The sequence below is a fragment of the Cyprinus carpio genome, chromosome A24 (assembly GCF_018340385.1).
Source record: "Cyprinus carpio isolate SPL01 chromosome A24, ASM1834038v1, whole genome shotgun sequence".
Lineage (NCBI taxonomy): Eukaryota > Metazoa > Chordata > Actinopteri > Cypriniformes > Cyprinidae > Cyprinus > Cyprinus carpio.
The window spans coordinates 23411231-23427851 of record NC_056595.1 but is presented as its reverse complement, the minus strand read 5'-3'; the positions used below and the strand labels follow the sequence as shown (position 1 = coordinate 23427851).

General features: G+C 42.7%; 1 protein-coding gene across 1 annotated transcript; it reads left to right on the top strand.

The window, feature by feature from the left end:
• Window positions 1-859: 859 nt before the first annotated feature.
• On the top strand, window positions 860-3415 carry LOC109101596 (protein FAM234A-like). The gene is made up of 4 exons (XM_042714921.1): window positions 860-976; window positions 1939-2208; window positions 2284-2391; window positions 3174-3415. Exons 2-4 carry the CDS (start codon window positions 1959-1961, stop codon window positions 3413-3415), a joined length of 600 nt encoding a protein of 199 aa, XP_042570855.1. The 5' UTR covers window positions 860-976; window positions 1939-1958.
• The last annotated feature ends 13206 nt before the right edge of the window (window positions 3416-16621 follow it).

Below are 16621 nucleotides of genomic sequence, written 5' to 3'. Positions count from 1 at the left end.
AATAATGCCCTGTTTCGTTTAACAAAAAGTCATATTCTGATTTGAAACACCACAACATTTTTCCGAGATGTTTGTTGTTGTTGTTGTTGTTTTCTTTTTATGACAAACAATTTGAAAACAAGCCAGATTTAAATTATATTTACTAAACATTATCATATAACCAAATCATTCTGCTGCCCTTTTGCAAGACCATTTTGGCAAAATGTATGTGATTTTATTGCCAAGAATATTGATGACCAATTTGTGTTGTTATGAAAAGATTTACTATTGGATATTATGGAGGAATATAAAGATAAGTGCAATCAGGTTAATATAATACATATAGGCTAATACTTTTAATTGCAAAATTCCATTTTCACAAATTAAAATTTTCATATAAAAAAACAACAACAGTTTTTATATCTTTAAAGAAAAAAAATCTAACATTTTATTGTATCTATACAATTTTCTATGAAGTAAAATGCACCCAAACTTTTGAAATTTGGTAAAATTTTCAATATCTTTATTTAGATCCTGATATAAATATTATATTAATAAAATATTATTATTATTATTATTATTATTATTATTATTATTATTATTACATATAATTAAATGTATAACAAAACCAATAACATACAAATATATAGTAACATCAGTTATATTTAATTTAGTAGTTACAATGAATAATTTCAACTAATCGTTTAAGTAATTTATTTTTAAAATTTGTCTCAAAAGTTATTTTTTTATTTTTACAAATATTTTTCAGACGACGGCCCGAGACATTTCTGCGTAATGTGTAAAATTAGTGAAACTTTTTTTAAAGAGCGTTCTCCATAATTTTCCAGTACACGGCCTTTGACTTTTTGACCTATACTTGAGAAAAATCCATAGTAACGAAATCGCTCTTTTTGTCCCAGCCGTGTTGCCGTACGCGGAAGTGTGGCTGCCAAACCTGTTCTCTCACCGCAGCGCAGGAGGATCTGTCTTTCTCCAGGTTTGTTTTAATCAGACAGTAGTGAGTTCTACCAAAACGATCGCCGTTTAGTTCATTTATTTGGTTTCTGTTTGATCTACAAGTGAAGCTTGCCAATTAGAAGATTTAGACATCCACTAACTGAGGTTATTTCAACTTCTATTTAAGACAAACATATCAATCTTGATTACCGTTTCTGTTACACAGTTGTTTCGGACATAGTTAAAATTTGATTGTTATTTATTAGGATATATGTTACTCTAAAAAAAAAAATTGTACACATATAACACGTTTGTATTCGTCAAATGCATCAGCTGGTGTTGTGTTATAGTGTATTTGTGTGTGTATGAGTGCTGTTGTGGTTTCCTCGAGTGTGATGATGATGATTTATTTAAAATAGAAATCTTTTAACAATGTAAGTCTCTTTTCATCAGTTTAACACATTCTTGCTGATTAAATGCATTCATTTCTTTAAAAAAAAAAAGACTGACCCCAAACTTTTGGTAGTGTATATTGTTACAAAATATCTGTTTTGAATAAATGCTGTTCTTTTTAACTTTTTATACATCAAAGCATCCTGTTAAAGTATCATAGGCTCCAAAAAAAATATTAAACAGCAAAACTGTTTCCAACATTGATAATAAAGCAGCATATTATACTGATTTCTGAAGATCATGTGACACTGAAGACTGGAGTAATGATGCTGAAAATACAGAAATAAATTACATTTTAAAACACATTCAAATAGAAATGTATTTATTAAACATGATACAGTAGGCTTTATAGGGTTAAATAGGTTTTTGTCAAATTATTTAAAAGTGCTCTGGAATACAAAGTTAAGTTCAAATATTTTTTTTAATTTTATTGTTTGATTGTTTGTTGATGGGGTCGATTTTTTTTCTGTGTTTGTCTTTTGTTTTTTTTTTTAATCAAGCTATAAAATATCTCTTTTTTTTTGTTAATATTTTTTTTATGTCTTGCAGTGGTGTGGAGCTGGTCTGAGATGGCAGACACATCAGAGCGTGGTTTAGAGGCGGAGCCTCTGAAGGGTGAAGTGGCAGAAGGGGGCGTGTCTAAGGAGAAAAGCTGCACAGAAAAGCTGGGCGTGTCACGTCTGAACGGGTGGCGCACGGCTGCATTCCTCCTCTCTCTCTTCGTGTGCCTTGTGGTTGTTTTTGCCTTTTCATTCATCCTTCCCTGCCCTGTACGGCCGCAGTACCTGTCCACCTGGAACCACACGCTCTCTGATGCAGGTGAGCAACCTGAAAAACTCAGTGGTAACGTTCATGCATTCCTGATTGGATGCTGAATGTGTTTCTCTCTTTTAGCCACGTATGATTTCCTGGCTGTTGAGGACGCCAATGAAGACAAAGCCATGGATGTGTTCTTCATCTACAAGGATGCTGCAGCCAGCCGGAACACATGTCTGAGTCAAAGTAGGCCTAAAAACACACATGCACAAACCCGCTTGCTGTTTGTTTTAGAGATAAAGACAAATCTATTCAATGAAAAAACATGGGAGTCACAAAAATGTTGAAAACACCTCAGAAGCATCTGAAAGGGATACTCCACCCCAAAATGAAAATTTTGTCATTAATCACTTACCCCCATGTCGTTCCAACCCGTAAAACTCTCATTCGTCTTGCGGAACACAAATTTAAGATATTTTGGATGAAAACCGGAGGCTTGTGACTGTCCCCTAGACTGCCAAATAAAATAACATGTCAATGGTCCCAGAAAGTATGAAAGTCGTCGTCAGAATACTCCATCTTCCATCAGACATGCACCAGTGTTATATGAAGCGACGGAACACTTTCTGTAAGCAAAGAAAAAAATAACAACTTTATTCAATAATTCCTTTGTCAACAGTCTCCTCTGTGTCTCTTCATATCACCGTATGCTCTTCTGTGTCCTCTGTGCCACAAGGATGCGCTGTTTCTACGTGTATTAAGCTTTGATTTGAAATAAAACAGCGCATCCTTAAATTGTGTTCCGAAGAGGAACAGAGCTTTTACGGGTTTGGAACGACATGAGGGTAGGTGATTAATGACAAAAATTTCATTTTGGGGTGGAGTAACCCTTTAAAAGAAGTTCATATGGCTCATGCATTACTTTTCAAAACTTCAAGTCATTACACCCTAAAAGAAATCTTCATAAGGTACTCTATGCTGCTGCTGTATTGTGTGTTATGCTGCCTGAAATAATGTTTCTTTTTCAGATTTATCAATCCCATGTCTGGTTTTAACGGCTGTTGATGGCACCGATGGGAAGACACTCTGGGAACGACCTCTAGCCGCTGAATTTGATTGGCTGGAGTGTGGTGTAAAGGGCCTTGGACTTCAAGGGACAGGCTGTCTGGTTGCTCACGCGGACAACCTCACAGCTATCGATAAAAAGACAGGTACAGGGTTTAATTACGCACACGTGAACATCACTAAGATAAAAGTACTGTGTATTTGAAACAGTATTATGTATACACTACTGTTCAATTTTTTTTACAGCATTTATTAACCTTTGTTAATGTTTCTTATTTATTAAAGTAAAATTTTTGATTTTTTTTTAGTTGTTAGTGTTTACAGATGTTTTGTTTTATATTGTATAGGTTTTGTTTTATTTTGTGTTGAGATTTACGTTAGGTTTAATAAATGCTGTATAAGTATTGTTCATTGTTAGTTCATGTTAAGTATTTAACTAATGTTAACAAATGAAACCTTATTTTTATGTGTTATAGAAATCTATTTTAATATTATAAATGTCTTTACTGTCACTTTTGATCAAATGAATGCATCCTTGCTGAATGAAAGTATTTCAAAAAACAAACAAAAATCATTCTGTCCCTAAACTCTTGAATGGTAGTGTACGAATATGGTTATTATCACAGTGCTTTTGTTCCTAATCAAAAGTGCATTTGGAAATATTTTTCCTTGCTGAATGAATGGTCATGTGGCAGCGGCTGTGCACGTTTTTCCTACTGGGCTAGAATGGAAATAACACTGTCTGTTTTTTTTTTTTTTTTTTTTGTGTTTTTTTTGTTTTTTTTTGATCACTTCTCCAGATCTGACCGCTTGATTAAACCAGAGGGAATTTGCAATCACTTTCATATAATCCCTGATAGCACCGTCATTCAAACCCAAAACGGTACGACACCAAAAACACACACACAAACACACACTCACTCTCTCACACACACAACACACACTCCCACACCACACACAGCACACAGACACCTCCACACTCACACACACACACTCCACACTCTCACACAACCCAAACACACCAACAACCAAAAACTCACACAAAAAACCAACCCAGACACACACACCCACCACAACAACCAAAACCAAAAAAACCCACAAAAAATAACTCAACAAAAAGTACAAAAACAACCCAAACCACACCACAACCCACACCAGAACCATCACAACACCAAAAACACACAACACCACACCGACAACAACAGACAACCCACCCCACCCGGCAACAATTACCACACCACACAACACTCATCACAACCCACAACCCTAACCACAAAACACAACACACACGGACTAAGCACACAACACAAAGCACTCACAACAACACACACACATGAACAACACCACCAACCCAACACACCCCACACACACACCACACCCCACACGACACCCACATCCAAGAAAAGACTCAAGAAAACAGCACACACCACAAACCACACTCGACAACACACACAAACACACCCAACCCCGCTACCTCAAACACACCAACACACACACAAACAACAGACACCAAACACCACCACACACACCAACCCCGCGACCCTCCCGCCACAAGCACAACCACCCACAAATCAACACGCAACCAGCACAACCAACCACACACCAAAAAAACCACACCCCCATACAACAACAGAAACACCACAAAAAACGACGATCACAACACACTACACCTCACTCATCCACTCACTCAAACAACCCCCACACAAAAACACTCTCAAAATACACACACAACAAAACAAACCAACAAAAAAAACACAAACAAAATAAAAGCAACACACAAAAAACACAACAACAACACAACAAAACACACAAACAAAAAAAACAAAACACCACACCCAACACACAGCACAACAACAAAAACACAACACGAACACACACCAACCACCCCACACACCCACCACCACAACAACAATCCAATCAACAAACAACAAAAAACAACCCCCACCCAACACACACCCACACACAAAAACACCAACACAAACCACCAACACTACCAAAAACCGAAAAACACCCACACACAACACAAACCCAATCACAACAAACCACAAACACAAACCAAAAAAAACAAAAAACAAAAACAAACCACAACAACACACAAACACACCACCACACTCACTACAAACTCCACAAAAAAAAACAAAACCCACACAACAGTAAAAACAAACCACACACAACACACTCACTCACCACACTCCCACAACACACAGCACACCACACAAACACACACTCACACACCCACACAACAAACACCTCACCTCACCCACACACACACACCACCCCACAATCACTCACACAAACACAATCACACTATCACACACACACACAACGTCTCTACACACAAAAAAACACCACACACACACAACCACACAAAACACAACACACACAACACACACACAACACCCAAACTCATCAACCACTCACACACACAAACTCACAACTCAACACACACAAACACACACACTACCCCCCACACAACAACTCACTCAACCCCCACCCACACACCACACCACAACCCACCCACAACAACTCTCACAACACACACCACAAACAAACACACCACAACACACCACCACACCCCGAACTGTCAACACACAAACAAACACAAACACACCCCACTCTCACACACACAACACACACATAAAACACACTACAAAACACACACACACCCAAACACACACAAACACAAACCCAACTCACACACACATCACACACAAACACACACACCACAACAACCACACTCACACACCCCACAAAAAAAACAAACTAACACAAACCTCACACTTCCTCACACACAAAACCACAACAACACACCACTCACCCCTCCCCAACACACACACAACTCCCACAACTCTTCACAAAACAAACAAACACACACAAAAACACACAAAAACCTCACAACACGCACACACACACACACACAACACAGCAACAATCACACACACCAAACACACACACACACACACAACACACCACACTCTCATCAACACAACAACACCACACCTCTCTCACACAAACCCACACCACAACACACACCCACCCACCTACAACACATCACACCCCACACACACACCCCACACACACACACACACACAACACACACTCACATCAAAACACACCACACACACACTCCCCACACCCACCACCCCCACCAAAACACCCACCCACCACCCACACACACACACAAACACACATCTCCACACACACCCACACCCCAACACACCCCCCCCCCACACACCATACACCCACACCCCCAACTCCCACACCCACACACCCTCACCACCCCACCCAACCCCCACATACACACCCCCACACACCACCTACCACACGTAACCACCAACACCCACACCCACTCTCCCCACACCACACACCACACACCCACCCCACACCAACCCGAACACACACCAACAAACCACACACCCCCCCACCCCCAAACACCCACTCCCTCCCCCACCCACTCACCCCCTCCTCTCCCAACCCCCACCCCCCCACAAACACACTCACACCTCCCAGTCCCACAACACAAACCACATCTCACCCACACACAAAACTTACACTCACTTCACCACTCACACCACCAAAAATCACCACCCACCACACACCCCAAACAACACCCACACAACACCCAACTCAACCACACAAACAACAAAAAACACACCAACACACAAAACTCCCCATCACCCTCCTCACTCACACCCACCCCCTCACACTTTCACCACATCACACCCCACCCACCCCACACCCACACCCCCCACCCCCCCCCCACCCACAACACCCACTTCACCCCCCCCACCCACCCCCCCCACCCCACCCATCTCCCCCCCCTCCCCAAACAACAAAACACACTGAACACCCACAAACCCCCCCACACAAACCCCCCTCCCCCCCACACCCACCCCCCACCCCACAGACGACCAGCCACACCCCCCTCCACCACCCACCCTCTCACCCCACCCACCCCACACCCACACCAACACCAACACCCACCCCCCATACCACCCCCCTCCCTCACAACCCACTCAGCACCACTTCTTTTTACCACACACCACACCCAACACTCACCAACTCACACACCCCCCCCCCCCCCCCACCCACACACAGACCACCAAACAAGCCCCAACCCCACCCCCACCCACGAACCAAACCCCCCCACCCAACACCCCACTCCCACAAACAACAACCCCAACCACACACACCACACCAGACCCCACCACACACAACACAAAAACACCCCACCACACAACGACTCCCCCCACCCACCCCACCCCAAGCCCCACTTACACCCCACCACACCTGCACCCACACCAACCACCCACCCCCCAAACACACAAACCCCTCAACACACAAAACCAAAACAACACACCCCCCCCCCCCCCACCAGCCCCCCCAAATCACCCATCAACAAACCATACCCCACACCACAGCCCACACAGAACAAACCCCTCGCCAACACACAACACCCACACCACACACCCACCCATCACACTACACAACCCCAGCCAACACTACACACATCACTTTCACCCCACCAACCCCCCACACCACACCCCCACACCACCCCCCCCCACACCACCACCCCCCCCCCCCACCCCCCTCACACCCACAACCCACCCACCCCCCCCACACCCACCCCACCCCCTCTCACACACATCCACATACATCCACCCCCCTTAGAGCCCCCCGCACCCCCCCTGCCACCAACCCCTCCCACCATCTGCCTACTCACCCTAGACACCACATCACCCACCCCACACCCCCACTAGCACTCACACACAAACACACACACTCACACGACACACACACACACCACCACACATCACAACCCACACCACCCACCACACCCTCCACTTCACTCACTACACCACACCACACACACACACCACACCCCCACCCACTACACACAACACCCCCACCCCACGTTCCGATCCACCACCACACATCACTCACACACCCACACCACACCCACACCCACACCACACAACACACCACTCACCCACCCCGCACATCACCCCCACAATCACTCACCCTGTTCACCCTCCCCCAATCACAATACAACACACGCACACACACCAACACACCACACAACCACCCACTCCACACCCTACCGCCCACAACACCACCACCAACACCCCACCCACCCATCACCCCACAACCTCACCACTCACCACACACACGTCCCAAAAACCCCAACACTCACACTCTCACACACAACACCACCTACACCACGACACAACACCACCCCCACTCACACACACTCACACACCCCCACACCACTCACACACACACCCAACACCCCCCACACACACACCTCCACCCCCACTCACCCACACCCACCCACGCCACACCCAACCCATGACACACACACCCACACACACACCCCCACACCTCAAAACACCCACCACCTCACACCTCCAACACCCCCAACACCCCCCCACACACACACACCACACCACACATCACAACGTCTACACACCACATGACCATAAACACGACTCTCTCATCTCACGGCACTCCACACACGACACTCTCTTAACTTAACATCACCTAACAGGTTAGCGTAGACTCTGTTGGCATGCGATTTTCACTGTTGCATGCTCGTACTCCTCTTGTAGTGGTGTTTTTTTTCTCGCGGGAATGTACGGGGTATGTGGAGCAGATCGGGGCTTCAGAGGTGAAACTGCACGATGAGAGACCGGAGTGTAAGTGGTTGAGTCCGACCAGCAAGTTCTAAGAACATGCCAGTGGTGCTTCCACTACCTGCCTGTGTGACGTTCTCATCAAGTGCGTAGAGGATTTTAGCATCTCTTTCTCTTTATTTTCTTCTTATTTAAGTACCACCCCGGACCTGTCAGCTGTTTATCACTCTCGCACAGTAATCTGGGGCTCTATGGCACGAGTACAGTGGTTTGCCTGGGAATCTGTCTGGTGCCGCTCTGGACTGGGCGTGGACTGGTCTGCTGCTTGAAGGATGAAGAAAAGCTGTGGACGGGAAAAATTCCGACACAGACACACGGATTTGATCTCTCTCTATACAGTAACTACAAAGCTGGGGGTTAAACTTATCCATCTTTCTTTCTATTGATTTTCCATTCTCATGATATTATTGGTTATGTGATAAATATTACTATGGTTGACTACTCATGAAACGCTATGTGCTACGAAATGTTGTTCCCGGCAGTAGTTTCCATCGCTGCTGGTCCAGACGGATCGTCACAGCGTGGTCACGACTGCTGCACACAGACAGGAATCTGAAGACCGCTGCGGCGCACCAACCGCCCAGCTACTCAATCCCTGCTCAGCGATGCGAAGTAGTACTTCAGATTTAGATTAATGATCCACGTAGACGTCAGTGGAGGTCATTTGGAAAGCAGACTGGATTACACGATTTATTCCTCTGCTGTTTGTCCAGAGGTGTGCCAAGCATTTTGTGGCTATCTTGACGATATGCTAGCGAATCACGATATGAATGTATAGAGGACAGACGTTGGCACTGATCAACTAAGACCACAAGAGTGTAAGCGGATTCATTGAGGATACTGATAAGAAGATTTGACGTTGATCGGTAGGTTATACCTATAGTATGAGGCGTTTACTGATGTGTCGATATTAACACCTTGTGTTTTGGCTAGTTTCATAATCATATGTTAAAACTTCCGACGTTCATAAAATGGGGGGAAATAAAAAAATTGAAAATGTTTTAATCTATTCTATTTACATCAATAGATCACAGTGGTCACGTTAACGGACATATAAATTGTAAGCAGGAAAATTATTCTTCAAGAAATTTCTGTTCTTTTGAACTTTCCGACGACACAGAATGAATCCTGAAAGCAATGAAACGTGCATAACGTTTCAAACCAAAAATATGAGAGAATCAATAGACTAGGTCTACACATCATGTTTTCAACACATTGATAGTGAATCAGAGGTTGAGTCTTGAGCATTGCGAAATGCCGCCCCCCCCCCCCCCCATATTAGTAACGCTGATTCTGCTGAAGTCGGATCATGTGACCTGAAGACTGGCGTAATGATGCTGAAAAATATGCACGCTGTGCATACAAGGTAGAAATCTATCATTGGTAAATTGATTATTTCCACAATAGAACACATGGTATTTTAATGTAGAAAACTGTTGTTCGTCTAAACACAACAGATTGATTAAAAACCCAACTCAGATCTAAAAAAGATGTTAGAAAACAAAAAACTTTGCATGTACTTTCATGCAATTAACTGCACCGTAATGGTGTCAAAGTGAAAAAACTGGGCCACGTAGACGATTTTGCCAGATGCATGCTATTATTATCTTCTGCAACATAATTAATATAAACTCGATTAAATAATATAGTATATATGGATGTGGTTACGGTCTAGTTTCTCAGTGGACAGACATTTGGTGACGGTATGTCCTGTGATCGTTCCAGCGGATATGAATATTGATTGTTCGTTGGACTCCGAATCCTTCGCTCAGCGCCAGTCTGTCTACTCACACTGAACACCCCTACTTCAGTGTCAATGCTCGGGGGACAGTATACGTGCAGCCGGGCACACCAGACGATAGCGAGAAGCGAAAAAACATATTCACACGCCGAAAGCCTCACACCTGCAGAAATAAGCCACTGATGTGTGCGCCTGTGTGTCTTGTGTGTGTGTGTGGGGGTTGTTGTCGATTTACGTCGACAGAATGAGAGCATTCCTCATTCTGCTTGCTAGCCTCAGAGCTTTCCACACACTCCTGTCGGCACAGAAGAAGTATCTGCACATCCGCCGACGATCGTCTCTTTTGAAGGGTTTATCTCCTTTCTCCAGCAAATCATGTAATACGGTCTTGTTGTTATCCTGAGTTCTCTCACTGTATTTCCTCGTTGAGCGTAACACTGTTTGATTCTGTAGTCTTTAGTTGAGATTGTAGGGATGTTTAATACCGTATGTTTGGCAAATTATAGCGATATCGACGGTATTGCAAGATTGAGGTTGTGTTAAGAAAAACTGTTGAATCACCTCTCATCGGCATGTATGTGTGTCTGGATGTCGCACTGGAGCGATGGGCAAGAGGACACGCCACGCTTTTTAACCGACAGTTCTGATTCGGGGTGACATAGATGGGACAGGCAGCACGTGCAGTAGATGGCCACCACGGCACGAAGGCGAAACGAGGCCGGTCAGACGGTTTGAGACAGATGAGCTAAGTTATCGAAGGAAGCACGCAGTGGTGCTCTTTCACTGGTTTCCGTGTGTCGGAGCATTGATGGCGCTTCGCGTCTGAGGAAGACGATATGTGACGCAGGATATTATAGCAGCGGCTGCGCTGCACTAGGAAAAACTTTGCTACAAACAGCAATCGTTACACGCGTTATATTAAACATAGAGCTTGCACACCGCCAAAGGTCTAGTATAGGCCAAAACAAAAACAAAAGAAAAGACACAGGTCGCGCTGATGCGTAGCACTGAGCATCCAAAAACATCTCAGCTGTCACGGACTCTGTTCTGTTTGTTATTTCAAGTAGTATCTCGTCTAATTGATCTAGTTAAGCGCTGCTGAGAACCCGCTGTCATAAAACCTAAGATGCTTATTGGAAACTGTAAAACGCAAATCATATTTCCTTGCAACCCGTTTCGAAGCTAGCGTTTAACAAAACTTTGAGCATTATTTTATGACATCATAAACTCTATCTGTAAAGCATTTCAGATTTTTTATATAAGGCCAGAGATCTAAGTGGCTACATATTATTTATAAATGATCAGGGATTTTATATAAAAAGGTGAATCTCCCGTTGAAGAAGACAGTCTGGGTCAGGGCCATCGCGACCGAAATTGGCTTGGGAAGGCTGACGAAACCAACGCCCCCGCTCGAAAGTCTAAGGCTGAATGCGAGCACGTAGTGTCACCCCAAAAATGCATGAACGATAATCGTTGGCTCGTCACTCCTCGAGGCTTTACGACATGTCGAGCCTGTAGATGAGTTTGTTTTTTAACATATTTGGAGTGAAAGGTGTAGCAAATTGATACGCTGTTACTGTGCACGCCTAATTCGTAGGTAATGTGGTGCCCGTTCAGCCTGAGTCGAAAACAGCTGTGATAGAAAACAACCATCACCAATATCCACATCCACTCCACTGTTCCGGCCTTACGACCACGTAGTCCGATGTCTTGAGACGCTCCAAGCTCGATTGCTTGTAAGAAGAACCTCCACCTTGATAAGACATGTTTAACTCTATGACACTTTTAGACTTCTAGCGACAAGAAATCAAGACGATCGCAGTAATCTGTACACTAACTAAACACTTCTCCAGTATAGAAACGTCCGTCCTTTTAGTTGTCGTCCCACATCTACTGGACTGTTCTGTTCTTCGGCCCTATGGAATAGACACCGCGCTGCTTGATCAGTGCAGTTTCTATCTGATTCAGGACCAGATTCTTTTTCGCCAGTATTATGGATTTAAAGACTCCTATTTAGTTGGAAGCAATGTTTGTAGACACATTAGAAGAGACTATCTGTGATGGATATGTCCGATACAATTTGTTTCTTCTTTAACTGATGGAGGCGGGACACGTGGTGGGCACATGTTATCGACGCGCTGTTTGGACTCTCATTCTGACGGCACCCATTCACGCAGAGCCCGTTGCTCGAGACACTGACTGCACGGCGTTCCGTTTCTCCAAATTGTGAAATCTTACGTCTTTGATGGATAAAGAGGAGTACTTTTTCAGCTCATTCAAATTCTAGGTGAACGGGTCCTTAATGTCATAAAAGTAATCTAAAAACGGAAATTCCAAAATGGCTTTTATTTTCTTTTCCCAATATAATTATTCCTTATTTTTATTTTTTCTTTGGTTTTGGTATGAAAATACTGCCCTGGACCCCCGATTGGGAATTCCCCGTTTGGGAATTTGTGCTTTTTCATTGTATTCTGCTTTTTAAGTGGGCGAAGCCTTGATTAACACATTGGTTTATGCAATGGCATTTGGGGCCATAAAACACTAAAATTTAATGCATTTTCAGCAACACTAACACAAGGCAGTTGGGTGTGTAAAGGGAAAAACTAATATAGATAGGGCAACCCCAGTGGTGGCTTCCTGTATCACAGGGGCTTTGTGGTGCGGGATGGTGTCCCCTTTAAATTCATTGTGAAGAGTTGTGTGAGTCAGAACAAGTGTTCTGCTGTTTCATCTTCCTGTGTTAAGGGCACCTTCATGCATTCTCGTCACCACGGGTGAGGGTTTTGCCAAGGGAGGACGTTATCACTTAAAAGCTGGTTTAAAAGAGGGCTAAAATCACCCCAGATGCTGTTTAGGTAATCCCACTGCGGTTTTGAAATCTTATCTACAAAAATGTGGGTTTCATTAAGGGGGGGGCCCTGCGGATGTTGGCCCAAAAGGCGGGAACCTGTCCCTTTTTGAGTTTACCTTTAGCTTATGTATCTCCCGTTTTCGGGCACCCCTCTATAGATCAGGCCGATCGCGCCAAAATCGACTTTGAAACTAAAGAACCCAAAAAAGTGGATCGTTCAGGTGTGGGAAAGATGACCACGTCTAAATAATTAGCAAACTTTGAGGGCACTGTAGTTTGTTAGGGGTTTTTGTTATTAACGGTTAGATTTCTCTTTTTTTTTGTAGTTTTGTAACCGGGTGGGTCAAAATAAAAAATTATCTTAGGCCATTTTCTCTTGGTTATTTGAGAATACTCTAAATGATTCCCATGTTACGGGGTTTTTTGTAATAATACTGTAGAATGCAATCAGGGGTTTTTTTTTAAAACCCCTTAATGCAGTTTTTATTGACTTCTTATTTCGCTATTCAAGGGTCACACTTATTCTTTGAATATGTATTGGGTTTCATACCAAACTTAATAATCATAACCCCCAAGTTTCGCATGCTTTATCCTTTCCCTCTGCTATATTAAAATCTTTTTATTTTAATATGAACTATCCATCCCTTTAAAAAAACGAAAAAAAAAGGAAAAAATGTTTAATATTTAGAATTTTTAATTTTAATAAAATTATGTAAATTTTAAAAAGATTAATACAACAACATTGATAAAAACTTTATGCCTTTCTGTTTTATTTTTTTTTTTTAAAAGTGCGTCGGGAAAAGCTGCGTGTACGCGTGAATTTTTAAAACGTGTCCGTGACTTGTTTCCCGCGTCACTGTAAATGCGCACATATGGAAGGCAAAAGGGCCAAAAATGGGTTTAAAACGTTTTGGCTTTCCTTTGGCCTTCCATACCCACACTGTACACAGACAGTAGGTTCATGTAGGTTAACTGACCACAGAGGCGACAGCAAATGCAAGGGACAATACGTTTACGCTAAAAAAAAAAAAGTGCAAAAAACTCCCTGAAGGGAGTTAAGATTTATGAGCCTACTTGATGGGTTATGGGAACTTTTTAATTCAGTTAATTAGCATCAGGTCAGAAAATTTACAAACATCATGCTTGAAATGCCATCATAATAACGACAGGGCTGCAAGTGTTCCTTTAATCCCTTTCAGTAACTCGCAACCTGCCCAAATCATTGATGCACCGTGGTCATTATTCTGGTGTGTAAATTTGATGTAGTTTGAGTGCCATGCCGAAATACTTTCCATTTATCCCCGCATGGGCATCGGTTTGGGTTTTTAAAGTGGATGATTCAAAGCCTCACAAGGTCACACCCCCCACAAATATCTTAATTTTTATTCAAAAAGGTAAGGGGCCCCAGAGCACCAGTCAGGGGCCCCCCCAGTATTTTTAGAAAGGCCCTTGTAGTATTACGGACTCTAACACACGCATCTTGGTTCACATTTTTTTGTAGGCCCCCTTTTCACATTGTTGCAAAGCAGCTTCACAGAAATTTAAAGTTTTTACATTATATTTAGAGTAGCTAATCAGTCAAGGATGACGTCAATATGGCAGAAATGCCCGGTTAGGTAAGAAATGTACACTAGTCAACATTTGAAGGGGATCAGAGTAGTCCTAGTACAAACTTTAATGAACTTTTTTGACTACTGTATTTCAAATGTTGACTACTGTATTCAAACCAACGGTGAATGTTGTGATCAAACTTAAAGCAAAGTTTTTTTTAATAATTTCTGAATCTTCTGAAACAAGTACTAAAAAAGCCAAATTGGCTCCATAAATTTTTAAAACCCCCTTTTTTATGTATGTGATGTTTATTAAGAACGTTGTTTATAACTTTGTTCTAAGAACAAATTTTCCCTTCCATATATGTTTAGACATGCCAAAATAAAACCCCTATAGTAACTAAACAAACGAGAAGGCATAAAACCAAATCGACTATAACATGCAAATTCTCTCCAGATGATCATCAGCCCAAACCTGTTAAAATTCACAACCGGCTGTAGTGCTCTTCTGAATATTCCCTAAATTCCATACAATAACCCCCTGATTAAGCAATTGATCTGCTGTGTTCTTTACACCTGCATTATAAGCTAGCAGAGCGCTCTGCCTGGAGTTTATAGTCTCGTGAAGCGCATCTCAGTCGTTTCAATGTGACCCGAGTCCGCCATACTGCATGTTAAAGGACTGCACGCGGCGCTCAAGTGCATTATCACCACAAAAGCTACGGAATGAGGAGGTCTGTCACTGAACAGCGGGGGGGAGTCACTTCCGAAACCAAGCCAGCCGCCTCAGACAGGTAAAACACAGGTAAAACCACACCACTGCACGGACAATAACGCGTTTCAGTTCATGTGATAATTAAACGCGTTCTCTTTGAAATGCGCGGTTATTCTCTTGTGAGGGAACGGAATTCTGATTCTCATTGTAAAAGCGAAAGTGTTTAACAGTGTGATGCGGAAGGCATCGACCATTTCGGATATTTTTTAAAAATGCAAAACTAATAAATAGCCTACATGGAATGATATATGAAACATAACACATTTATAGTTGCGCTATTGTAATCCTAATGAAATATGTATTTATGTGCAGCTTTATATTTCTCATAAAGCGTATACGGCCTGTCCTATATATATATGGCTAATATAAATAGTCTCGTGACCCATGGCTATTGTAATCCTAATGAAATATGTATTTATGTGTGATGATATCTAGCCTTCTGATGCATTATAATGTGGAGTTCTATGGATATATATAGGCATTTTTCTGAACCTGGGCTATATCTTAGCATTGCGCAGACATGGTGCAAATCATTTTCATTATGCTGAATTATGATATTGTGGTATTTCAGGTTAATCGAAATTAACGGGACATGGCTGAGGACATTCAGCAGAAACGAGAAGTACGCACGGCCCTTCGAGCCCGCTTCCAAACCCCAGAACCAGACGGAACTGCTGGCAGAACTCCCTGGGTGAGTCATTTTATTATTATTAAAATTAATATAATAATAAAAATAATTATATATATAATAAAATTTATATATTTTGAGATTCGCTTTCCCCATGTTAATCCTGGCTTGTG